We start from the raw sequence: 27,408 nt of genomic DNA, 5'->3' as shown, positions 1-27,408 counted from the left end.
GCAAGCAGGCACTATATGAGCTGGGCGAACTTCGCTGAGTGGTATACAAACGTAAGAACTGACTATAGTATTCACTGCTCAGATAACGTGTTGGCTGGTTCAACAGCTGATCGCAAGCCGAACAGACATTGGAGAGCCACGTTCTGTGCCTGCTTTATCAGAACTAACAGACACATGTCCACAGGAATACCAGTGATGCAGACGACACTGGCTAGCTCGCCGTGGACACTGACGGTTCGTGTTTCCCCCCTCTCTTGCCCCAGTACTGGTATTTAATATAGATATAATAGAAATTGCTCCGTTACGTTGTTAAATGAATATTATTTAGATGTCAACATTTGTATCTTCTGACCAAAGTCAACACGGCTGGCTACGTCGTATTTATCAGTCTTATGGCGAGCACCTGGTGGAGGGCAATGGCGGTACAGTCGGTTGCTTCTGATCGATAGGGAACCCCATCGCTCATCATTAGCATCTCTGCTGCGGGCGAATTGTGTTGCCCAATCCACGGCCTTCTCGTCAGTTCTATTTAGGGACTGCAGCACATTTCAGTAATGTCAGGTATGTGTTCAAGACTATTTCATAGACTCCTGAATTTATTCTGAACATACTATAAGCTCTATCTTATGTCAATGTAGGCGCTGGCGTAGCCTTGTGGTTATAACCGTTCGCTCGCCTCCCAGAAGCCCGGGGCGGAAATGAAATGTGAACCCAATATATCATACATTGTGCGAGCTTAGCCTCTATTTTGTAACTGATATCTTTTCCCGTAAATACCAAGCCCCGTTCTCAAATGCGAGCTAAAAACAGTAAATACAATCTGCTAGCAGATGACATATTCACTCTCTAGTCTCTGTCAACTGGATAAATAGGTTTCTAATAAAACAACTGTGTTTTTGTAATTTTATTAGTTTTTCAGGTTACGAAATATATTCACTGAATATTAATGCTTTTCACATGGGTAATAAAGTTTATTTATTTCATGATGAGGACCATCTTTGATAAATTTTCCCAACTTTATGCATACCTGACAGGGACTACATGGACTACCATAATGATACGATGTCTTACATTTCTTCTTAGGAGGAATACCATTATTCCTTCTTTTGTTTCTATTTTTTTCTGACTTTTTCGATGGCATAAATGCACATATATTCACAAGATGCAAAATTCTATGAGCGTTTAAAGTTCTACATAATATTAATGCATACACAAGCCTAATTGGTACAAATGTACTCTTGATATTTTCCACTTGAAAATTCGTTAGTTTTAGAGGTATCAGAATTCCAATATGTTCATACCTTTCTTGACAAATTTCCAGTTAATTGTTTTATAGGCATAACTTAGAAGTTGACGGATGACATAGTAGACACAATTTATGGATAAGGGTTACTATTCCTAATTAAAACTAACAAACCAACACATATTTGAGATGTAAGTTCTGGTTTATTTAAGCGCAAATGTCTGTTCAGTGTGAAAACACTGACAAACTGTGTCCACACAGAGGTGACTATATGCTTGTCGTAAGAGGCAACTAACGGGATCGGGTGGTCAGGCTCGCTGACTTGGTTGATGCATGTCATCGATCCGAATTGCGTGGATCGATGCTCATGTTGTCAATCACTAGATTGTCTGGTCCAGACTCGATTACTTACAGACCGCCGTCATATAACTGGAATATTGCTGAGTGCGGCGTTAAACAACAAACAAAGACAAAGTGTCTAGAAAGAACCAAATGTCAAACACCACAACCTGTAAATCATCAGTTTAGACCCCTGACACACAAATTAGACCCTCAATGACATATCAGTCAGCACAAATTTAAACAAGCGGTGTTAAACTGCCCTAACGTAACATATCAGTAAGATACCAGATTTATTTATGTTTCTGGCCGCTCTGTGTGGGACCTCTTGGTCACTTCGAGGGGGAAATTGGGGACTGTCTTTTATCCAATTACAAACATGTTAACAGTTGTAGCTCCTCCTATTTTAAGTTGGATATAGTAAGCTTAGTGATAAGTGATTGCAGGAAACATAGGAATTGGCCCCTCCTCCCCTTAAGATAGATGGAACCCATATCTTTGTTAATGACTTCTACCCTGTGAGAGAATATATTTTGAGGTCACGTGACTTCAATAATAGGTCTTCAGCAACCCATGCTTGCCGTAAAAGGTGACTATGCTTGTCGTAAAAGGCGACTAACGGGATCGGGTGGTCAGGCTCGCTGACTTGGTTGATGCATGTCATCGATCCGAATTTCGTGGATCGATGCTCATGATATTGATCACTGGATTGTCTGTTCCAGACTCGATTATTTACAGACAGCCGTCATATAGCTGGAATATTGCTGAGTGCGGTATTAAACAAGAAACCAACCAACCAATCAATAAACATGTTCTCACAGCCTGTACAATGTTGTTGTAGGCAGAGCACGCACACTGATATGCTACTTAATCGCCTTATCTATCATCCACAAGTCACGTTAAAATGTAGGTCACATTGTCTGTAAATTCACCCATTGACTTTAGAAAAGAAATGCGCAATTAACGTTACAGAAATAATGTTTTACTGAAAATTGGGTTTCAATACTCTCTTACCATGTCATGAATGTGTACTTTTTTTTACATTGCAGTACTTCGTTGTATTGTAAATTATTATTTTATTGATTTTTATCTCTCATACAGGCCAAAGGCCAAAATGTAAGTACATAATAACTGTACATGAACATGTGTACGAACAACAGACAGCCATCTGGGCAGTTCTATATATGATACATCAATTGTGCTAACTTGTAAACAATTTCTTGAGATTCATCCTGCATAAGTTTAATAAATTTCAACATGTTTGGACACTTGTACATACCAACAGGTATCCCCCTGGTGTTCCCCGCCGTGATGTTGCTGGAATATTGCTTAAAGTGGCGTAAAAAACATACTCACTCACACACTCACTATCATGCTTCCAACAAAAACGCAAACATCCAAATTGTGCGTCGTGCATTAACATACGCCCTTAAAGTCGAGGACATGCCTTCATGGGTATGTACATTGTATTGAAATGTAATGAAGTGCCTGTACGGTTTCTTTCGGGCCTCGGTTTATCTAGAGTTTCCGAGGTTTCATCTGTAACATGGCCTACACCTACAACGGTACAATCACTGGACAAAATATCATCCATTCCAAAAAATCCAAAACTTGGAAATACCACCATTCCAATTGGAAATATGACCATTCCAATATTTGGAAAGGTCATATTTCCAAGCTTGGATTTGTTTGGATTTGTTTGGATTTGTTTGGAAATATTTGGATACAACATGTCATAATCATATCTGTTAAACGTTGTACAACTTTTGACCTTATGTGAGATTAGTAATGACATGAAAGTAAATAATTAAGAGTATTTTGGCACTATGTTCCACGAAAAAGACCAAATCATGAGCAAATTTAACTAAAAGAAATTCTGTCATTTAAAGTGGCTACTCTTTATATCTAATTTCTTATCTTCCTTGCCTATAATCATATGACATTGACTTTGAACTTTGAACAATTAAACAAATATTTTGTTTTCCCATACCGACTTACGGTTGTCGTAGAACAAAGACCGTTTCGAGAATATAGAGGGCCTCATTATTATAATTTGAACTAATATACATATGTACATAATAGTACTAGGTATAAATGAATTTTGATAAGTGTTCGTACAAGAATATGAAATGCGAATTATCTCGGAATTATGCGCAACACATAGGGCTGAAAATTGTATAATTGTTCTGGAACTATCTGACTGTAATTCAAAACAGGGAACAATATTTCGTCAAATGAATTATTGAGCCAGGAATGCAACGATTTAAATGCTGAAAAAATGAATAAACATATCTGGAACAGAGTTGACTGTTCATGTGGACAATTATATGCTACGTCTATTTCCAATGAAGTTTATCACCCCATGTTATAGCATTTGTTTCATATAAAAGATAGAAACCAAATAAATGGGACAATTAGTTGTTATGAATTAGCTTTACTTCTGTGACATATCACACAACTAAATGTGAATATGTTTATCAAATAATCAATTACAGTAAGTAACCTAGTGTCCTTATTTATACACAATTTAATTACGTATTGGGGTACACTATATAATACACATTTACACGGATTGATTTTTGTTGTTGACAATTTAATCATAACCCAAATCATACAAATCAAAGTGTGAAAGTAGTGACTAACTTTATGATCAAGGGTATAAATACTCAATTGTTTCTATTAATCCTAATAGTATAACAATAAACCCTGTGTATATACTGAGCATATTAAGATACATCCGGATCTACGACCGCAGCCATATAATCAATCAAGGAAAGTATATTAGATTGAATTACAAATGTGCTATCACTTAAACAAAATGTTCCGTTATCCACGTAAGCCTAAACCTGGGAGAAATAAAGTTGTGTTCTGTTCTGAAGACGCCGTCATGATTAGTTGGCGCCAGTCTAGACTGTCCAATCAACGTGAATATACAAACCGTGATGTTACTTGACCAGTTGATGACACCTGTCAAACTCAAAGTGCCCCTGGTCCTCCACCCACCATGTGTAATACTTTAGCGTACTTGATTGTTTAATTTGCAGTTATATCACTGTTAGGCTGAGTGATGAGAGAATACATTTTGTTGTTTTTGTAAATGATCGTTTCCATTTTCAACGTGGTAACCTTATAAGTGACTAACTGTTTTATCATGATGAAATGAAACATATTAAAATAATCAGAGGGACTGACGATCGCATTTTTCGCATAAATGTCATGCTCGCATTAATTTCATGATTTACTGAAGATAGATTTGAACATTTCTGAGCAACGATCATGTTTGGGTAAAGGAAGTAATCTTGTCTCCGCTTGCAATTGGATTCAGTTCCGAGATCGCAGCTTGACTGTTCGGTACGGCCGAAAGGCGGCATCCATGTTGTTCACGCTCCGCTGATCACGGGGCCTCATTTGTCTGTATTCTGCTTATGAGCCGGGATGCGCATGAAACACGGGTGTCAAAACGAATATATTTACCAATTATACGTACGGTCAATTAGCAAGTCCAAGAGACAATACCCTGGTTCTACCACCTTTAGGTGTAATTACGTCGCATGCCCCTGGTTCACGGTTCGTCTGATCTCCCGTCATAAAACCACGATGTTTATTTACCTGGAGCCTCCGACAGCGCCGACTTCCTGTGCCAAAATGATGTATCAAGATCACTGCCTAGAAGTCCATTCCCCTTACACGTACCCCAACCGCCACTCGTGTGCAACGCGTGACACACTCATTAGAGGGGGAACAAACTTTTGACCAAAGGAGGACCCGTCTTAAGCTGAACCTGGAGGTGGTAACAAGGAGAGAACATTTTGTTATCCTGACGAAAAATGATAATACACATGTATTTGCTAATGTCTCCTTTCTTTATGTGATTTTGTGGGAATAACATGAATACTGTTGTGTTTAAATAGATCTGTCTTGTTTTATACGACCATTGCTTCTAAATCCGATGGTGTTAAGATAATACATGGTCCTGGAACATGTTATTGCAATTAAAATGCTTTTATTGTGATTTGACATTAACCGTCTGTAGTACGACTTTCAGTGATAATATGTATGAGGTTTGGCGGCGCATTGTTTTTTTTGGACCCTAATTACTTTATGATGACTTGGACTCTTTATCTCAGCTCCATAGCCGTGAGGCTGGAAAAGAGCAGCATGTAATTAATGAGGGTGGGTTATATCATTGAGGATACACTTGAGGAGAGAATACTAATTACCGTACTACAGGAAGAGACCTGTAGACGTAAGCGCGGGGTTGTGTTTTAGCTGGCCGTTCGATAATGGCCGCCAGAGGAAGTGAGCTTTGACTGCGTCATCTAAAATAAATAGTAAGATACAGCAGTGTTATTTTCACGGGTCTGTTGAATAAACTCGCAGCGCTACAGTCAATGTATCTTCTACTTGATCCTTGATACATCATTTTGGCATTCACAATATATAGTATTTCAACGTACAAAGGAGCACTGATCTAAAGCAATTCCGCGGGAGTAGTTGTTACCTGTGCATCACTGTATTTTCCCAGTGAGTACCCGGATGATATAGCAGAAATCTAGACTTGTTCGCGACCTGTGCTCGCCATTCGTAAGCGCATTTTTATTGATAGTAGAAGGACGTATGGTCACATTGATCAACAAAAATGAAATACAGTTTTGGAAATGTAGGTACATTTGTGGGGAGCATCGGTAATGGTGCTTGTAAGTCACTTGCTTGGTAATTGTGCGATATTTGTGTACACTATTTTGACTTGCAACACTAAGTAAATATTTTATCTGAACATTGCTTATTTTACCGTGTGTATATGTTTACATTCAAAATGTAAACATATTTCACTAAGTAAATTTATTAAACGCCTAAATATTCAGTTTATTTTACAAATTAACTGAAAAATATGTCCATCTTTGTTAATATGATAACGAATTCCAAATATTTGTTTATGTTTAATATCATCATCAAGTACAGTTCTGTATTGTTGGGCTTCTTTTCTTAGCATAATTAATATATTGTGATGTGTTTAAGGTCTCTTGGTCGTCTTTATCATTTTTAGTCAGTCGGTTAAATAAATGAATGGATTATTCAGTCAATTTGTAAAATGACTGAAATATTTAGCTATTTAAAAAATTGCCTGAGTGAATCATATTTTACACATTGACTGTAACATATACACGCTTACAAAAGAAAATACTTGCGAAAACAACGTCTATCGCGCATCGAAAAACTTCCCAACCAAACGGAAAGGAACAAGAATGATTCTGTTCAAAGCTGCAGCGAATGAATGAAAACAAAATGCAAATATAATTATTACAACCTACCAAAGTTATAATGTATCCGGGAATATCAACATAAAGGAACAATATCCATTGCGTCTGCAGCTGTACAAAAATACTTATCCGATGTCAAATGTCTATGTGAGAATCAAATACTTTAATAATAATTATTTGGAAACAATATTTGGAATATATATGAAATATATTAAAATATTTAAATATATCGTTTTTAAACGTTATTTAAATGTATCGAATATTATAACCCGTGTTTGTTTCTTAACTGATCACTTAGTTTGTTTCAATTGTTTCACATAGGTGCCAAGTTTGCTGAGAAAGCCCACGTGACAACTATTTTTATAATGTCCTCGGTTCTTAAAAACATACATTGTGTTAAATAACAATGAACAACCAGTCAGTGTAATATCGGTTACTCTTTGAACAAAGTATGTTGTTTTTACATCTGTACTTCACGCCATGATATGAGTGTATTGCCTAGGTCTAGTAAACCTACCTTCACATGTAAACACTTACTTTTGACATATCCACTGTGCAAGATAACAGTAATTAATCAATCAACGTATTTCCTGTTGATCCTTTGATGTCTGGGAATGATCAGTTGATTTACAAAAAAGTAAAGCAACTGACCATACATCTCTTGCTGGGCTGCCACGTGCATATCACATAACTCACATTCCACCTCACTTCAAACCTGGATTTAGATTGAATAATTACCCCAGGTACAAGAAAGACCAAATTTGAACCTTTATAATCTGAGTGGTGCTACAACTAAGTATACATGTTATAAAGTCATTAACTGAGCAGCAAGTGAATTACGACAAATACACAAGTGTAGGGTTATACCAGTAAATGTGGATGACAACAAGGGAGTAGTAATTGTATCATCCACGCAATCCGAAATCCGCAAATGCTTTCACTCAGGGATACTTTTTTATTAATTAACTGTAACCATCAGGGGTATTTCCAAATAACGACATCCGATGAGCTTTCGCCGTTATTTGTCTGCTTGTTTAGGCTGATGAAATTAATTACCATGCGCCCTTTGTTGAAATCTTCATAGATCACGGGTAACCAATCAGTTTTAAAAAATGCGTAAGCTTATTTAGCTGTCCTTGCTGACTGGTAGCCCAGTCTCTTGTCACGCTCGGTTGCGTTAACGAGCAAATTGACTCACGGCAGCTAGAAAGCCCAAGCGGAAATCCAAAGGTCGTATTACCTGAAGAATCAACCTTTATTTGCGAAATATCTACTGCTCTCAAAATTAAAGTCCGAACTTTCTAACCAAGGATTACCAGTTGAAACAGGTCGATGGCTGAACATTCCCAGGGAAGACAGCCAGTGTCCACTCTGCGAATCTATCGCTGTGGGAGATGAATTGCATTATTTATTCCAATGTGAAGCTTTTCACCAACGGCGATATGAACTCTTAAATAAGCAATATCTTAAGTTTCCAAACATTTAAGAAAATTATGACCACTAACAGTGTAAGAAATCTAAAAGGCCTATCTAAATTCCTTAACAATGTGTACAATACAATTGGTAAATTGTATTAGTATCCACGTATCCTATTTTTATTATTTTTGTTAAATTGTACATAATAAAAATTGTAGATAATTGTATGTCATGTTATTCTAAGAATAAATGAGTTTGAGTTTGAGTCCGACATCCGAGAAGAAGCCAGAGATTAATGCCCCTTTTTGAATAGTTTACAATCATGTGTTTTAGGGTTAGCTGTGTTGGCTTAAACGTATTTTTATTTCAAAAGAAATCTGGATCGGTAAACAAGCATAACTTGCTTATGTAATACCTCTCCAGGTAACAACTTAACAACAGCTGGATATATATAAGAGAGTGATGAACATAAACATACAAAATGCACAAATGAAAAACACGAAGCCAATACACTGAAGCAAGTGGTGTCTGTGAAATAAGGTAATGCAGTTTTCCTTTACTACATGCATAAAATTAAGCTACTCAAACCTTTTTCTTTTGACAATGATGTCGTGAACTGATTTAAGAAGAGTCATGTTCGTAGAACTGCTTAACTACTGCCACGTAGTATCATTTTTAGACCATACCCATGTGTGTAGAAATACACAGTGTTTCTGATATTATCGTATTTTTTGACAGTTATAGAAAAAGTAAATTGCATCTTCAAGGTGATATCCACAAGTGCAGTCTGGTATGTCTGATACATGTCGTCTAAACTTATCAGCGTTTAAGTCACTGCATCCGAGCCTAAGTCGACAGTGGACAATTTGGCATGATCTATGAACATATTTGAAGTCAAAATTATTAGTAATTGCATCAGAACGATTAATTAATGATTTGATTTCTTTTAATGAGCGAGCATTAGTTACTTCATCGGATAGAGGGTTCCGCAGGTTGATCATATCCAGAAGAAATTATTATTAAGCATAGGTCTGTGTTCTACATTTGATTGTTTGTATGTTGAATCTATTTCTAAGGTTATATATGCTGTTATCAGAGAATTGAATATACACTTTTCAAATATTTTGGCTGAGCAACTTGTGAGTGCTACAGGACTATAATTTGAGCATTCATGTTCATTGCTGACACTGACACCGCATCAGCCCGGCAGTGGACTTGACACAGTTATTTGCGCACCGATTATATAACTCCTACAGACAGGGTGGGGTGGTTGTTTAAAGCGAAACGGACGACCCCGTCTGTTATCTAATAAATGCTGTGCGGCGCCTTTGATCTTGCCTCAAAACATACACCTTATAGTAGTAAACGACGATCAGGATGGCCTGGAAATAAACACAATTCTGTCTGCCCAGTGTATCCACAATTAACTAGAATGCTTCATATCCAAAAATTATATATATAGAAAATAGATATTTGCCCACAGCAAATATTCATTTGCTTAATTGCATCAGTATAGTTTATCAGAACATGTACAATGCTTTCTTACGCTTGGTTAGGCAGACTGAAATTGAACATTAGGATAAGTCAGCAGGGATAAAAGAGGTCATACCAAAGAACTTTAATTACTAGTGGAAAAGTCAGACATTCCGATCAACCACTACAGGGCCCGGCCGGTGTCACGAAATATATTCGCCCCCAGAATAAAATCTCCCCCCCCCGGCGAATTTATACCGGTACAGTTCCGCCCCTCTCGAAATAAACTCTCCCCCACCCTACGAAATAAAATCTCCCCCCAGAATATTTCCTCCCCCGGTCGTTTTATAAATACTTGCCATGCAGTTGCCAATAGTTTTAATGTTCATTTGTTTATGTGTTTTTGTTGTTGTTTTTTTTATCTCCTTTATTTTTTCTGAATTATACATTTAGTTACTTGTGTGGGGTGTGGGGTGTGTGGTGGGGGGTGTCCCACCTTTCCTTTCGTTTTTCATAATATTATATTTTTAAGTTGTATATAACGTATGAATCCCTTCTCAGATTACTTTATCTCAGTTCTATATGACATACTATTTTACTTTTCTGTGTCGTTCTTGTTTTCTCTTCAGTGTTAGGTTAAACTGAATCATTTTTACTATTTTGATATTTTGCAATATGTTGTGGTCATCAGTTATGCAAATCAGTTTCGGTGTGTCTTTTTAACAAGATGTTCTTCATTAATATTCACCGCCAGCACCATTGTAACAATTACATGTACACTTTGCTTTGACGATGCCGGTTGATGTTGTTCAATACAGGTGTTTTCGAATCTATTCTACATGCTAATCATTTCGGGAAGATGATACACATTATCTATATTTTGGGTTACTTTGCTTATAAAGATTATACATGTAAACGAAAGGAGTCTTAGTAGATTTTAAAGTAGATTTAATCAGTGCTGAATTAGATAGTTATGATGTTGTATGTTTAACAGAAACCTGGTTGCACCATGATATTCTAGCCCCTGGTATTACACTGATACCATTTTCAAATGGTAGCCTGTATTAAGGAATATATTTTAGATCTTTAATCAGAGTATAACGGCGTGGATATGTTGACAGTTTTTACGTAGTTAGTGTTAAAACCGAATGTTTGCGAGGATTAATAAGATCTCTGAAATCAGTTGCATCAGTAGTTCCGGTGTCACGAAATATATTCGCCCCCAGAATACCCCCCCCCCCCCCCCCCCCCACCCCCCACCGCCCACCCCCACCCCTCCCGGCGAATTTATACCGGTACAGTTCAGCCCCTCTCGAAATAAACTCTCCCCCACCCTACGAAATAAATTCTCGTAGGGATTTTTATAAATACTTGTGTTTGGCTTGTGTTGGGTCCGAAAGTTTATATCTAACATTTTTGAATTGAAGACAGTGATAAAGTCTTATATCAACATGTGGACAATACTACACCATACATGAACTGTTTCGATTTGCGCGGTTTCACCAACCGTTCAAGATAACTAATACTCTCTGTCAAATGCGTTCAACGTGTAAATGTATTTCATACCTGATATATTGACATGGTCCCAGCTGGCAAACAAGACTTCTAAGAGCTTACTGTTGCGGCATAACTTCATCTATTCATCGGAGGCAACAGATGCTCAGTGATCCATTAATATATTTGTACCGCTATTGTCAACGTTCACGCCAAAAGGAATTTTCTCGTTGGAAAATCGAACTTGGTTATTCTCTAGCATTGATGTTTCACATTTCTATGGTTGTTTTCGACATGAGTATTGGTTCATGACAACATCTGGTGTCACATGACACAAAACAATATGTGTATGCCTGAAGTAGATAATATTTTATTCAGGAAACAATAGCTAGAATTGGTTACCCGAACAGACTAAATGGTTATATTTCCCTTTAATATAACAGTGTTTCAACACACAAAAATGTTAAACAAAATACGGTCATCAATTGTTTCTTTCCAATTACCAAGAAGAGTATATAGTCTGGTCTCCTAGTAAAATGAACGAAGAATTTAGTAAAAATGTTGAATATCACTTTGTTTAAAAATTATGGTATGCGTATGAGTAAAAATAATAGAGAATATTTTCATTACAATTTAGTTTAGTCTCATCATCGTTTTTGTGCTAAAAATTCCCTCTATGGTATCATTGATTGACTCAAGGTAGTGGTGAGCTAGAGTCAATTTAACTTAATCTCATGACGATCGTTGAATCGCATCAGCGTTTACACATAAAAAATTCCCCCTGTAGTAGCAGTATAGGTATATAAATCTGGCTCCAGTGGGGTTGCGGCAGAATCACCATTACCTATACTACTTTCTGTGACGTTCCTTGTAAGAGCTGAACATTTAATATTGGAAAAAGGCTCAGGGTAGATGAAATGGAAATTTGCAATAACATATTGTGTGATGCATAAATTGGGAGCTTATTGCAATTGCAAATATCGTCTTTCTTTTTTGACAATAAATAACAACAAATTCAATCAAACGAGTCACAGCACGACTGTATGTGCTCATATTTCAACGCCATCATCACTGTTCGTGTGATGATTAACCGATCATTATTGACTTATCAACACTGACTATTGGGCAATCTTTTTGTTCCAAAGGGAAATAACTCTCCTTTTGAAATGACATAAGCGACGGTCCAAACTGTCACTTCCGGTCTGGTTCCCGGATCAATGCGCGCTGCGACAACTACACTCTCCAACCCAGAGTTCCATGTGGCCGGTGTCAATAATACCGGTACAGTTCCGCCCCTCTCGAAATAAATTCTCCCCCTCCCTACGAAATAAAATCTCCCCCCAGAATATTTCCTCCCCCGGTCGTTTTATAAATACTTGCCATGCAGTTCAATAGTTACACCATAGAAGAACTAAATCACGTACTAAACAATAGAAAAAAAGGAACAGCCCCTGGCCTAGACCTCACCTCTTACCAAATAATCAAACACTTACCTACCAAACTACTCCAAACTTTACTTAAACTATACAACCTAGTTTACCTAAACGGACAGGTCCCATCCTCATGGAAGGAAGCTCTAGTAATCCCAATACCTAAACCAAATAAGCCAGCAGATCAGACAAACTCCTATAGGCCCATATCCCTAACCTCAAATCTCTGCAAAATAATGGAACTTATGACTAAAAATAGGCTACAGCACTACCTAGACCAAAACAACATCATAAACCCCGACCAAAGCGGCTTCACTCCTGGCCGATCAACTCTCGATAACCTTGCCTGACTAGAACAGGATATAAAAACAGGACAGCTAAACAAGCAATACACCATAGGCATATTCCTCGACTTCTCTAAAGCTTTCGATATGGTATGGCACCACGGGCTAATACAAAAACTAAAAAAAATAGGACTAAAAGGCCAAATAATAAACTTCATCCAAGATTTCCTAAACAATCGCAAAATTACCGTGGGTATAGACCATACGCTATCGGACCAGTGTCCCCTAGAAAATGGCACTCCCCAGGGCAGCATTCTCAGCCCAACCCTCTTCAATATAATGATAAATGATCTATTCGAGGGCTTATCCCCTAAACTAAACACTTCAAAATTCGCGGATGATGGAGCCCTATGGATCCGCACTAAAAGCATTAAAATGGCAGAAAACCTAATCCAAAAATCTCTAAATAAAATACAACAATGGGAAGACAAATGGGGCTTCTCCATTAACTCAGATAAAACAACAGGAATAGTATTCAAACATAAAAACATGAAACCTGCCTACCCAATCCTCCAGCTAAACAACCAAACAATCAAATTCCAAAAACAAACCAAATTCTTAGGACTTATTTTCGATCAACACCTCACCTGGGAGGCTCACGTCCAAAACCTAAAAACTAGATGCAGCAAAGACCTTAACACATTAAGATGTCTCACCGGCTCTAACTGGGGAGCCTCCAAAGATACCCTCCTCTCACTATATACAACACTAATAGACTACGGCTGCGCCATATACAATACCCTAAACAACTCTCTATCTAAAAAACTTGACTCAATACAATACCAAGCCCTTAAACTAATTACACGCACCCAACATGGCACCTCCTACACCTCACTTCAGGCCCTTACAGGAGAAATGCCACTAAATCTACGCAGGGAACATCTAAGCCTTAATTTCTGGGCCGCGTCCCAAACAAACCCTCTCATCCAAAACCTAATTAACCAAAACATTAGCCCAAGAAACCAAGCTCTAGCTCGCAAACACCCCTTACTCACCCCAATATCCCAAAGAATAACTAACTACCTCAATGAACACCAAACTCAAAATCTTAAACAAAACTGCAAAAAATCAAATATCTTCACCCCTAAACTCAAAATACCCCAAATAGACACAACGCTAACTAACCAAATAAATAAACAAACCGACCCAAACATAGGTAAAACCACCACACTTTCTTACATACACGAAAATTGGCCAAATTGGTGTCACATATACACTGACGGATCTTCAGACCCGATCTCCAACCACACAGGTTTCGGAGTCCATACCACACAACCAGTTATATCCACACAATCTTACCGACTCCCTAACAACCAATCTATATTCACGGCCGAACTTATGGGCATGGCCTCAGCCCTGCATAACCAACAATAAAAAAACAAACAAAAAATCCTAATTCTCACTGACTCGCTTCGTGGGCTACAAGCCCTCCAAAACAAAAATACAAAAAAACGACCTAAATTAATAAACCAAATACTTAAAAGCTCCAACGACCTAACAAAAGCAGGCAAACAAATAACCTTCTTGTGGATCCCCGCCCACGTAGGAATTTACGGCAACGAAAGCGCCGATAAAGCAGCTAAATTATCTCTCAAAATACCAGAAATAAGCCTAAACCTACCCATCTCAAAATCAGAAATTAAAAGTGTAAACAAACAAAAAATAACCAAAAAATGGCATAATCAATAACAAAACTCAAATAGCCAAATCCAAAAAGTGCTCAGAAAACCACTAGCCAAACCTAAAATCCTACACCCCTCTAAAAAAATTGACAGATTAATTACAAAACTCCAAACAGGACACACGAACCTAAATAACCACCTAAAACAACTTAAAAGACACACCACAGGCAACTGCCCCCACTGCAAACAACCCGAAACCACAGAACACGCACTCATCCACTGCACCCATTACCAAACACACAGAACCACACTACAAACCAACCTCAATCTAAATAAGGTTCCTACTCTAGATGAAATACTAAACCCTCAAAATAAACTAGAAAACTTCAAGGCCCTAGGCGTATTCCTAATCAAAACAGGCCTAATTAAGCGCATCTAAAAACTAATTAATCTACCAATCCAAAATCCAATAAACATACAAACACCCACCTCAACCGGCTCCCTTAGTTCCCTCCTCCACCCACCTCGGCATTTATTCCAAATTTTAAAATTTCAAAAATCGATATAAGCAACCCCTAAAAGCCCCCTCTTGGGTTGTACACACCACTTTCACCCTTCTCGGATTACACTAAATGGCCTGGCCAGGCCCGTGTGCGAAATACGCTGCAGTCGGAAAGCGCACGTTAAATCTTCTATATCAGTCAGTCAGTCAGTTCAATAGTTGCCAAACACTTCTGATAGAGACGATGTTGGGAATGTGGAGTGAAAAGGGCTTCACTTTGAGCACTGTGTTTTCTTTACTACCGCAATATGAGACAATAAAGTGGTATATAGGTGGATATAATATTAGTCGTTAGATATAAAGAATGTTTAGTAACTTAAGAAGTTCTAGGACAGTTATTAACACATGTCGTGTCAGCCCTATTACATTCGCGATTGTCCACTTCCAGAAAACATCCTGTGTTGGTTTAACATGAATTAGTAAATGTTAATTAGGGATGCCCATAACGTTAATTAATGAAAGACGAGTAGTCAAAACACTGTCATTTCCTGCCCAGGACATCACACCCCTACACGCTAAGGTCGGTGAGAAACATTCTCATAAAAAAACACACACACAGTCAAGACTGTAGATTCCCGTCGTCTTGCTACAAATCCCTCTGATGTATTAAAGGTTGAAGAATTTTGAACTGAACTGTCCGAAAGTTTATATCTAAAATGTTGGAATTGGATACAGTGATAAAGTCTTATATCAATATGTAGACTCATAAATATTGGTTTTATGTTTTAACGGAGATATGATATTTTCTTATGAAATATCGCGTATTAGAGTAATTTGCATGCTTTACCATTCATTGTACCATTCTAAACCATGTGAATGTTGTATGTCAGTCAATCGGGTGAGAAAACAGCCCAATCCTCGCTCTATAAAGGACTATGTCAATCATTTTGCAAGTTGAAATGACCCCTGATACTTTATGAATATTTTATAACAGTTTATTCATAAACTTAATGCTTCGTACTATAGGCCTGTGGCCTCTTCAGTGCTGAATAAAGATTGAAAATACATCAGTCAATCAAAGATGAAGGTAACTTTATACATCAGAGTTCTTTAGAATTAGTTCATGTTTTGTTCTTAGACTAACATTTCAACCATCGATTGTGTTCGCATGTAGACTCAAACTGGTATATTAAAAAAATGTATACAGACAACAACAACTGTATTAGAAACAACAAGTTCTGTAGAGACTCATGTCTCCCATCCTTTGTTTGGTATGATTATGTCTTATAATTATTTTAGGATGGAAGGTACAGTTACCAAATAAAATATTCTGAAATATCAATTCATTATGACCATATTTCATAATCTATTTTTTAAAGTAACCCTCCTTACATTAAAGATAACTATTTAAAGAATATAGTACTTAAAGACATTGCAACAAACCGAATAATCAGGGGGGAGACTTTATACTGAGGGGGGCGCGAAATATATCCGCCCGGGGGAGATTTTATTTCAGAACAGATTCGCCGGGGGAGAATCTGTACCGGTATAAAATCTCCGGGGGGAGAATTTGTACGGGGGAGAGTTTATACCGGGACACCGGATCTCAAGGTTGACCAGATCAACACCCCAAAGGTAATTAAGGGCTGGAATGTTTTTGTGAAGGCAGTTAGAGCAGACGAATTTCCCCCCTCGCTGTATAATGTGCGTGCGTGAGTGCGTATGTATATATGTGTGTATGCATGAGTGCATTATGTGATTGTGTTAGTGAATATGTGTATATGTAGATATTAAGAATGTGCATGATTACTTTTTATATCTAATTGTATTTTAATATTTGTAATACCTTAAGGTGTCATTTCGGCCCACTGAGGCCTGGTGTTTGTATTTTAAGTATGTGCTAAATGTTGTATTGCTTTGTAACACATGACACTGTAATAAACTATATTATTATTATAAATGACGGTCGCTAACCATATATGTGTATTTTTACTGTTTTTGGCTTGATTTGATTGTCCTTTGGTGAAAACAAATGTTCAATTGTGAAAGCAAACCCTTTTCCCTTGAACGTTAAAAGACGGCTGACTTTGTTTTTGTCTGAAATATCAACGTTTGGAGTCGTTTATAAATTCGGAAATCCATATTATGGTTAATACTTATAATATAATATAGACAATGGTAAAATTCATTATCACAGTTTAAGTGCTATTCACAAATGTATGTAAATCTACTTCGTGATAAATGAAGCATGGCAATAAATGTATGCATCTGATTCTTCATTTGTTCTGTATTCTTTGACGAGAATGAGTTTCGTTAATGATGATCACTCTCACAGATTTTTTGATAAGAGGATAGGACTTTAACTGGAGAATAGTTATGAAATATATATATATATATATATATATATATATAAGTATAGGCGGTCTGTGCACATGTGGTGAAACTGATACCTCATTGATTTGCTAATCGGGACTTGGAAATCATAGTCTGTCATTAAATTGATTTTAAAATATATGGTTTTGAATGTAGTACGTCCTGACATCATAATATTATGTTATAAACAACTTATCTTATCTTATCTTAAGTAAAACAATTATTGATAACTTCCTGAATTCCAATTGTTCAATGAACAGAATTATTCACAGCTCTGGCGTGAGACAACAATAAATTAGATGTTACCAAAGATTGTCCATTTTATGATCTTAGGCACATGTCGGCGCACTTACATGTGAGCCGTCTAGACGACTGTCTGTTTTGTAATTAAATGGCAGCTGTCATCCAGCCGAATACTTAATCTTGAGACCTATTAGTTGTCTCATAATTAACCAAAACATAAGCCCAAGAAACCAAACTCTAGCTCGCAAACACCCCTTACTCACCCCAATATCCCAAAGAATAACTAACTATCTCAATGAACACCAAACTCAAAATCTTAAACAAAACTGCAAAAAATCAAATATCTTCACCCCTAAACTCAAAATACACAAAATAGACCCAACGCTAACTAACCAAATAAATAAACAAACCGACCCAAACATAGGTAAAACCACCACACTTGCATACATACACGAAAATTGGCCAAATGGGTGTCACATGTAAACTGACGGATCTTCAGACCCGATCTCCAACCACACAGGCTTCGGAGTCCATACCACACAACCAGTTATATCCACACAATCTTCCCGACTCCCTAAACAACCAATCTATATTCACGGCCGAACTTATGGGCATGGCCTCAGCCCTGCAAAACCAACAATCTAAAAACAACAATAAAATCCTAATTCTCACCGACTCCCTTAGTGGACTACAAGCCCTCCAAAACAAAAATACAAAAAAACGACCTAAATTAATAAACCAAATACTTAAAAGCTCCAACGACCTAACAAAAGCAGGCAAACAAATAACCTTCTTGTGGATCCCCGCCCACGTAGGAATTTACGGCAACGAAAGCGCCGATAAAGCAGCTAAATTATCTCTTATCAGAAATAAGCCTAAACCTACCCATCTCAAAATCAGAAATTAAAAGTGTAAACAAACAAAAAATAACCAAAAAATGGCATAATCAATATCAAAACTCAAATAGCCAAATCTAAAAAGTGCTCAGAAAACCACTAGCCAAACCTAAAATCCTACACCCCTCTAAAAAAATGGACAGATTTATTACAAAACTCAAAACAGGACACACGAACCTAAATAACCACCTAAAAAAACTTAAAAGACACACCACAGGCAACTGCCCACACTACAAACCACCCTTAATCTAAATAAGGTTCCTACTCTAGATGAACTACTAAACCCTCAAAATAAACTAGAAAACTTCAAGGCCCTAGGCGTATTCCTAATCAAAACAGACCTAATTAAGCGCATCTAAAAACTAGTTAATCTACCAATCCAAAATCCAATAGACATACAAACACCCACCTCAACCGGCTCCCTTAGTTCCCTCCTCCACCCACCTTGGCATTTATTCCAAATTTAAAAATCTCAAAAATTCAATACAAGCAACCCCTAAAACCCACTCTTGGGTTGTACACACCACTTTCACCCTTTTCGGAATACACTAAATGGTCCGGCCAGGCCCGTGTGCGAAATACGCTGCAGTCGGAAAGCGCACGTTAAATCTTCTATATCAGTCAGTAGTTGTCTCAGCACTAGACAATCAGCAATCTAAAAAACAACAAAAAATCCTCATCCTAACCGACTACCTCAGTGGACTACAAGCCCTCAAAAACACTAAAAAACCACCCCAAACTAATAAATCAAATACTCAATAGCTCAAACAACTTAACTAGGGCAGGGAAACAAATAGAGTTCCTTTGGACCCCCGCCCACGTAGGAATCTTTGGAAATGAAAAGGCAGATAAAGCAGCAAAATTATCCCTTTAACTCCCAGAAATAAGCTTAAACTTACCCAGCTCAAAATCAGAAATCAAAGGTCTCACTAAACAAAAAATCAACAAAAAATGGCAAAATATATACCAAAACTTAAATAGCCAAATCAGGAAAGTACTAAAAAAAAACCCTAAATAAACCAAAAATACTACACCCATCCAAAACAATCGACAGAATTATAACTAAACTACAAACAGGCGGCACCAAACTAAATAATCACCGTAAAATAGCTAATCTACACAAAACAGGAAACTGCCCACATTGCAAACAACAAGAAACACCAGAACACGTACTCATTCACTGCACACACTACCAAACACACCGAACAACACTACAGACCACCCTAAATCTTAAAACCGAACTTACACTAGAATCAATCCTAAATCCATAAAATAAATTAGAAAAATTCAAAGTCTTAGGTTTATACCTAATTAAAACAGGACTAATAAGTCGCATTTAAACCCCAAATAAAATAATAAAACCAAAACTACCTTATCTAACAACCACCCAACACACAGCTCCCTTAGTTCGTCCCCCACCCACTCTTGGCATTCTTTCCAAATCTCAAAATTTCAAAATTACTGTATAAGCAACCCCTAAAGCCCCTAATTCATAGTCTTTTTATTGTTCAAATTACTGATAAAACATATTTTAACTTGTTCCTTCTAACCATATTTCCAAACATTTCCAAACAATTCCAAACCATTCCAAGTCATTCCAAACATTTCCAGTGTTGGAAATATGTTTGGAAATGTTGCCATTCCAATTTTGGATTTTTTGGAAAGATCGATCTTTCCAAGCTTTGGAAAGTTTGGAATGAGCGATCTTTCCAAAGCATTCCAACGTTCATTCCAAATTGGAATGGACGCTATTTGGTCTTGTGAATGTATAAGTCGCTGTGTATGCTCAGCGTGTAATTTCAACACTTGTCCTTTATCTTTCAGTCACTGGTGGCCTAAGGTCGCTCAGTGTGACATGACGGCGCAACGTCCCCCTGTGTCGCGGCATGCTGACGGTATGGAAGAATCTTTTCCTCTCCCTGCTGGCCTTGACCTTCGCGTGGATGCTGGTCACATCTTTCCTCCCCACAAGCATCGACCTGACAGTCGCCAACAGGGACTATGTTGCTGACAGCAGATTCATCAAAGTCTTCCCTCACCGACGCTTCAAAAACACAACCAACAAGCTCATCCTGCTATGGACCAAATATTTCGGCAGCAGTGATTGGAACTTCCAACGCAGTTTCCTGCAATCATGTTCCAGATCAAGATGTGAAATGACCACAGACCGGGGCCGCGTGGCGGAGAGTGACGCAGTGTTGTTCAACTCCAGAGATGTGGACACCTCCACGGTGTTTCCAGAAACACGGAGACCGGAGCAAGTGTGGGTACTGCACAACTCGGAACCCCCGTACTATATATACACTGACTTAGCTGCATTCAATGGAGTTTTCAACTGGACTAGTTGGTTTAGGCAAGACGCTGATATATATTCCCCGTATGGCGATTATAAGAAAGTTGATGAGCACAAGAACACTCTTTTGCCGAATTTCCACGCCCAAAAAAGTAACCTGTCTCTGTGGGTTGCAAGTAGTTGTACGGACAGAGCGCGGCGATACAGACTCGTGCACGAGATCGAGAAATACATGGACGTAGACACGTACGGTGCATGTGGGCGACACATATGTCCCAAAAGGTCGAAAAAATGTCCTGATATCTTTAAAAAATACAAATTTTTGTTTTCACTTGAAAATGGCCACTGTAGAGACTATATAACGGAGAAATTTTGGAGCGCGTTAAGACAAGATCAGATTCCTGTGACGTGGGGAGGCGCAGACTACAAGAAGATGGCACCACCTGGCTCCTACATCGACATCAAACACTTCCCCAGTCCACGGGCACTGGCGATGTACCTGAACCACGTGGCCAACAACGCCAGCCTATACAACAGCTACTTCCAGTGGAGGAGGCGGTATGAGGTGACCCAGCACCAGGTGGTAGGCTGGTGCCACCTCTGTACAGCTCTCAACGACCCACGGCGACCTGCCCAGCTATACACAGACCTCCGTGGCTGGGTGGATGCGGACGCCTGTCGCGGTTACTCTGTAAGTGGTACACACATCCAGATGCTTCTTATTAGCACGTTAAACCCGGACTGATTAAAGTACAGTAAATTACGCTTATAACTAACTCAAAGGGACCACTTATTTCGTTCGTTATAACCGTAGTGTCTTTTGATATCAAATATATCAACACGATTTGATAAAAGTGGAAAAGCTCCGAGGCTTGCCGATTTTATTTATCATTCAACATCATTCTTCCAACTTTTTAGTTTGTAGACAGTAGTAAGCAGTGTCTTAGTGTGAAAAGTACTGCTAACAGTTTCAGTAGCAGAGCCATTAGTGATGTCATTTGATTGTGACGTCATGGTAACCAATGGCATCACAATGGTCTGCAAAGCATTGTGATGCAATTGTATTGCAGCGATATCTACAATGTAGATATCTCCTGTGGGAGCCAGTTTTGGATGATAAATAGAGATTACTACACGAGTGCCTGTCAGATACCACTGATCTTACAACGAGTTGTTTCAAAACGTATCTAACGAGCGAAAGCGAGTTAGATACGCTTTGTAACAACGAGTTGTAAGATCAATGGTATCTGACAGGCACGAGTGCAGTAATCTGTTTCTTACACACCCCAAAATCGCACCTTTTTAGCATCGAACCTATGAATTTTGTCTATTCTCATGATTGCAGTAGCGCATTAATACATGACACCACTGTCATAAGTGACGTCATCCTATGCGCTGCTTACTACTCATAAATAATGTGACCCTACACAAAAAGGTTTCCGTGATATCTGGATTATCAAGGCGATGATGAAAATGCAAACTAGACAAAAACAAAGAACACGCTGGGTGCCAAGTTGAATGTTTACACTTTCAAAGAAATTACAACAATGTTTACTTCCGTATGACATCACTACCGGTGACCGACTTTTACAAAATGGCGTGTTCACTGACAATAGTACGCGGGATTTCCAGAGGAGGATTTTCGTTGATTGAGGGATCGTATACACATAAATGGGTCACGTAAGTAATCAGAAGCATTCTGACAATCTGCGTACTGTTATTTGTTTACCATGTTTTCCAATGTAACAAAGAGAATTAGTCAGAAATGCAGATAACTACCGTCATCGTTGTGCGTGATTTAGCGTCAGTCATGGCGCCACACAGGACGGAAACTTTTGTAAACCGCTTCTGTTGAATTTACCACATCATTTTAATGTATATATGTGTATTTCCATAATTAGTGCAACGATATTCTTCCCATGAATATTCTCAAACGCGTGATCGAGCCAATATATGCAACAATTATATCTAGACGAAAGTACCTCTAAAAATGCTACACAGTGTAAAATCTGAATTTTGCTTTGTTTACATTTCAGCAAGTACAGTTTTCCGAGCACAGTTTTCGTTTCCATACCTAATTTATTTCGCATGATTTCATCTAGGTAATTTGCATTGGTGACAAAGACAATTTATCCTTTGTTTCGAAAATGTATGAGGAATTCAGGGATGCATGCATAGCAGCTGAGTTTGAAATATACCTGATCGAATAGGCGTCTCATAACCGGCATTTTGTAAACACAATCCAATATGGCGGAAGGTACACTTCGGCGTTCGTGTATGCGCATTTTCCAAAACATTCTAAACGATTCTAGGCTTATCAGCGACGTTTCAGAATTATCATTAGTGATTTGATACCCGTGATCGCTAATATGCTATTTTTACTACTTTAATTATTCGAGTAAATATCCGATATTTAGATTTCTAAACAAAGTAAATATTTATATAACGCCGTGAATTGTGATTTGAGGAGATTTACAGTAATTTTGAATTGCCTAAAATGACAGTAAATGATAAACAGAAGAGGGAATTCAAAACTGTGAGGTGTATTCATCTGCGTGATGTATTTTGGACTTTATTCGATTTCGAAGTAAGGGTTGAAGAGGAGGGACATATGTGTCGCGGTGGCATCCAGGGGGTTTACACTCTGAAAAAACGATTATGTTGACATAACAACAGATAATGTAACTGATAGTAATAACAAACCAACTCGCAGACGATTTCGAGTTTGTTTATTTTTATTATTAATTACACGGTCTTGTTGTTCAATACAGACATGGGTGAATATTCGACTGAAGCACGAGCAACTTATGAATGACTTACACTCAGGAAAGTAGTCCGTCATCATCTGACCCCAGGTCATCACCATGGAGTAGCCAATCACGGGCCTGGAATTCGATCTCACACATATGTTAGATACCAGTTATCTCAAATGGGTTTCTCACCCACAGGTGTGTAAGAAACTAGTATATTCCCTGTATACTTGTGTTCCCCAGTTGCATGAAGTGCCATGAAGTCTTGGCATTAATGACTGAGCGAGAATGTAGGCCACTTAGTATTACTGGCCCACATATTCTCTATTTCCGCTGTATTTATATATTTATATTTTTCCGGAAACTATCAATGTGCATGATATATATGTTGATTATTTGCGTATGCAAATAATCATATGTGATGTTCTGGCATGTGCCCAAACTAGTGCGACTATATTTGCCTCACATGACATTTTGCGATCAATATTGGAAACTAGCAACCGCCAACTTTGGAAATAGACCATTATTTTGTCACATCAACGACACATTTCTTCCCAAATCCTTAAGCGACTCAAAAGGCGTCTGCTTATGTTAACCAACCAATTAGATTCTAGTCTTCTCCAGTTTGACTTTAAACTGACATATCCAACAGAATCTCAAACCCTCGTCGTGGAAATCATTAACATCTCGAAACTGGCATCATTATCGACTTGCCCCTTGTTGTTAATTGAATGTCACATGAGTAATTGCTTCTAGCATTTATATTTTATTTTTAGAAAATTCTATTCCATTATGTCCTGGTGAATGTAGTCAAAATAGCATCTTCCCGAGTTAACTGACTATAAAAGTCCAGTTTCCACCCTTGCCGAACTAGGCTGGTATTAAGGAGTTACATTTTGGCTGGACTAACGAGTCTATGCACAGTCCAATCAAAATCGCGCACCGAAATCGAAATCCGGTTCGTAAACTGTCGTGCAGATTTCGGTCGATTGCAGGATTTGCAAAACATGCGCACCGCCAACTTGTCAGCAGATATTTTCCAAATCTTTTTAATTAAGGTGCTCACGAGATTTGATGCATTTCGCGATGTAAGACCCGTTTTATCACAATATAGATCTTGATTATCGATCAGATCGTCCTGACTGGGCGCCACCATTTTGTGTGAAACAAACGCAAGTGATACGACAGGTGGAATCTGATTGGTCCATAGGAGAGGCTTATAGGGGACATAACTGGTAATAACCAGTTGTTACTAGAATGTCAAGACCATGCCCCAGCCCGGGCTAGGTTAAAACAAGAATTGCAGTTAGATCCGCTATCTGTCATAGATCTCCTAAAGCCAAGAGATGCAATAGCGAAGTCCAAACTAACTCTATTTCTGAGAGATGGACAGCTGCTCGAACGTATGTAAACAGAGCAGCCAAGGATAAAAATGAAATCATTTCAATATAAGAAAATAGAAATCATATCAATGCAAAAACAGAAATTATGTGAACACCGAACTCACAATAGATATGTGAACCCTTCTCACACACAGGAGTCCCAAAGAGGGACAGGTCAGCCGAAATTGCCTAGGCAGAAGGCGACCTCTTAAACACCTAATGCAACAACAACAACAATAACCAGTGGTGGCGCTACGATCGAGCCCAGTAATTCCAGCAGAGTTCGGCAAGGGTGGAAACTGGACTTTTAAAGTCAGTTAACCCTCTTGCCTCGGGAAGATGCCAAAATAGTCGAGAACCCGTTTGACTTGCCAATGCATGTGATGTTCGCCAGTTTTGAGTTGTTGGTGGTGTCAGTGTGTCGCACGCACGTCGCTATGTAAGTAGATTAATCCTGGACGCGACGTCAAACCCCATTTCACCTCACCCTGTAATGGTCATGACTGCGTAGGGTCCAAAATTCAGAATACCGCGAAAAAGAGTTGCCTCCCTTAATGTTACCGGACTGGTGAGGCGAGGTGAAATTGGGTTTAACGTCGCGTCCAAGATTATTGCACTTATATAGCGACGTGCATGCACGTGTATGTGTGTGTGTGGCTGCTTGTACTAGTCCGGACTGATGCCGATTTATAGTGCTAGCTCACTGAGATACCATGCCGCAGTTTAACATGAATACCCCACTCAGACACAGTATACTGACTCCGAGCCGACAAGTCCTTGTTTTAGCCCCTTAATGCCGAGCGCCAGACAGGGTAACAACAAGTACAATCTTTTAACGTCTTTTTGTATGACGCGAACCCTGGACCTTCCGCTCTCCGGGCGGACGCTCTACCACAAGACCACGGAGGAGGTCTTACCGGACTGGTAGTCACGTTCACAGTGGCTATTCCTGACATGTTGCAAGTGTCATCACATTTTAACGTTAACATACTACTTAGAAATTGTTTAATGTATGAAATGTAAAGACGTTGGGAGGGGAGTTTTTCTACTTCTACAACGTCTACCGCGGAAATCTGACGTTAATAGCATGGCGCCAATACAAATATGTTTACATTTGTTCCTATCGTTGCAGGTTTGGGGCGTTATTACAGACTACATTGCCCGTGTTGCCTTTCTCATTGGCTTCTGATAACAGACAACCCTGGTCGCAGATGTTGCCAGTCTTGCTGACTCCAGATAAAACCACTCCTGGCGATACGACTGCTATTTGAATCCTAGACAATCATGATCTCAGATATAGGCTCACTGCTAAGTCACAGATAATATTATCTTGTCGATAGGCTTACTGCCAAGTCACATACAATCATATCTTGTCGATAGGCTTACAACCAAGTCACATACAATCAGATCTTGTCGACAGGCTTACTGCCAAGTCACATACTATCATATGTTGTAGGTAGGCTTACTGCCAAGTCACATACAATCAGATCTTGTCGACAGGCTTACTGCCAAGTCACATACAATCAGATCTTGTCGACAGGCTTACTGCCAAGTCACATACAATCATATGTTGTAGGTAGGCTTACTGCCAAGTCACATACTATCATATGTTGTAGGTAGGCTTACTGCCAAGTCACATACTATCATATGTTGTAGGTAGGCTTACTGCCAAGTCACATACAATCAGATCTTGTCGACAGGCTTACTGCCAAGTCACATACAATCAGATCTTGTCGACAGGCTTACTGCCAAGTCACATACAATCAGATCTTGTCGACAGGCTTACTGCCAAGTCACATACTATCATATGTTGTAGGTAGGCTTACTGCCAAGTCACATACAATCATATGTTGTAGGTAGGCTTACTGCCAAGTCACATACAATCAGATCTTGTCGACAGGCTTACTGCCAAGTCACATACAATCAGATCTTGTTGACAGGCTTACTGCCAAGTCACATACAATCAGATCTTGTTGACAGGCTTACTGCCAAGTCACATACTATCATATGTTGTAGGTAGGCTTACTGCCAAGTCACATACTATCATATGTTGTAGGTAGGCTTACTGCCAAGTCACATACTATCATATGTTGTAGGTAGGCTTACTGCCAAGTCACATACTATCATATGTTGTAGGTAGGCTTACTGCCAAGTCACATACTATCATATGTTGTAGGTAGGCTTACTGCCAAGTCACATACAATCAGATCTTGTCGACAGGCTTACTGCCAAGTCACATACAATCAGATCTTGTCGACAGGCTTACTACCAAGTCACATACTATCATATGTTGTAGGTAGGCTAACTGCCAAGTCACATACTATCATATGTTGTAGGTAGGCTTACT

General features: G+C 38.6%; 1 protein-coding gene across 5 annotated transcripts; it reads left to right on the top strand.

Annotated features, from left to right (window-relative positions):
• LOC124117945 (alpha-(1,3)-fucosyltransferase C-like) lies at window positions 1-27,408 on the top strand. 5 transcript variants are annotated; one of them, XM_048399825.1, is made up of 4 exons: window positions 1-234; window positions 2,684-2,698; window positions 20,461-21,620; window positions 26,194-27,408. In XM_048399825.1, the coding sequence occupies exons 3-4, from the start codon at window positions 20,523-20,525 to the stop codon at window positions 26,248-26,250; spliced, it is 1,155 nt and encodes a 384-aa protein (XP_048255782.1). In that variant the 5' UTR covers window positions 1-234; window positions 2,684-2,698; window positions 20,461-20,522; the 3' UTR covers window positions 26,251-27,408. The 5 variants fall into 5 exon arrangements, 4 of the variants coding, with proteins under 4 accessions (XP_048255782.1, XP_046335920.2, XP_046335921.2 ...); XM_046479965.2 differs by lacking the exon at window positions 1-234 and adding an exon at window positions 241-561; XM_046479964.2 differs by lacking the exon at window positions 2,684-2,698.

The sequence above is a fragment of the Haliotis rufescens genome, unplaced genomic scaffold, assembly GCF_023055435.1.
Source record: "Haliotis rufescens isolate VD_foot unplaced genomic scaffold, xgHalRufe1.0.p SCAF_2, whole genome shotgun sequence".
Classification (NCBI taxonomy): domain Eukaryota; kingdom Metazoa; phylum Mollusca; class Gastropoda; order Lepetellida; family Haliotidae; genus Haliotis; species Haliotis rufescens.
The sequence above is the reverse complement of the archived record's forward strand: the minus strand, read 5'-3'. Positions and strand labels throughout refer to the sequence as shown.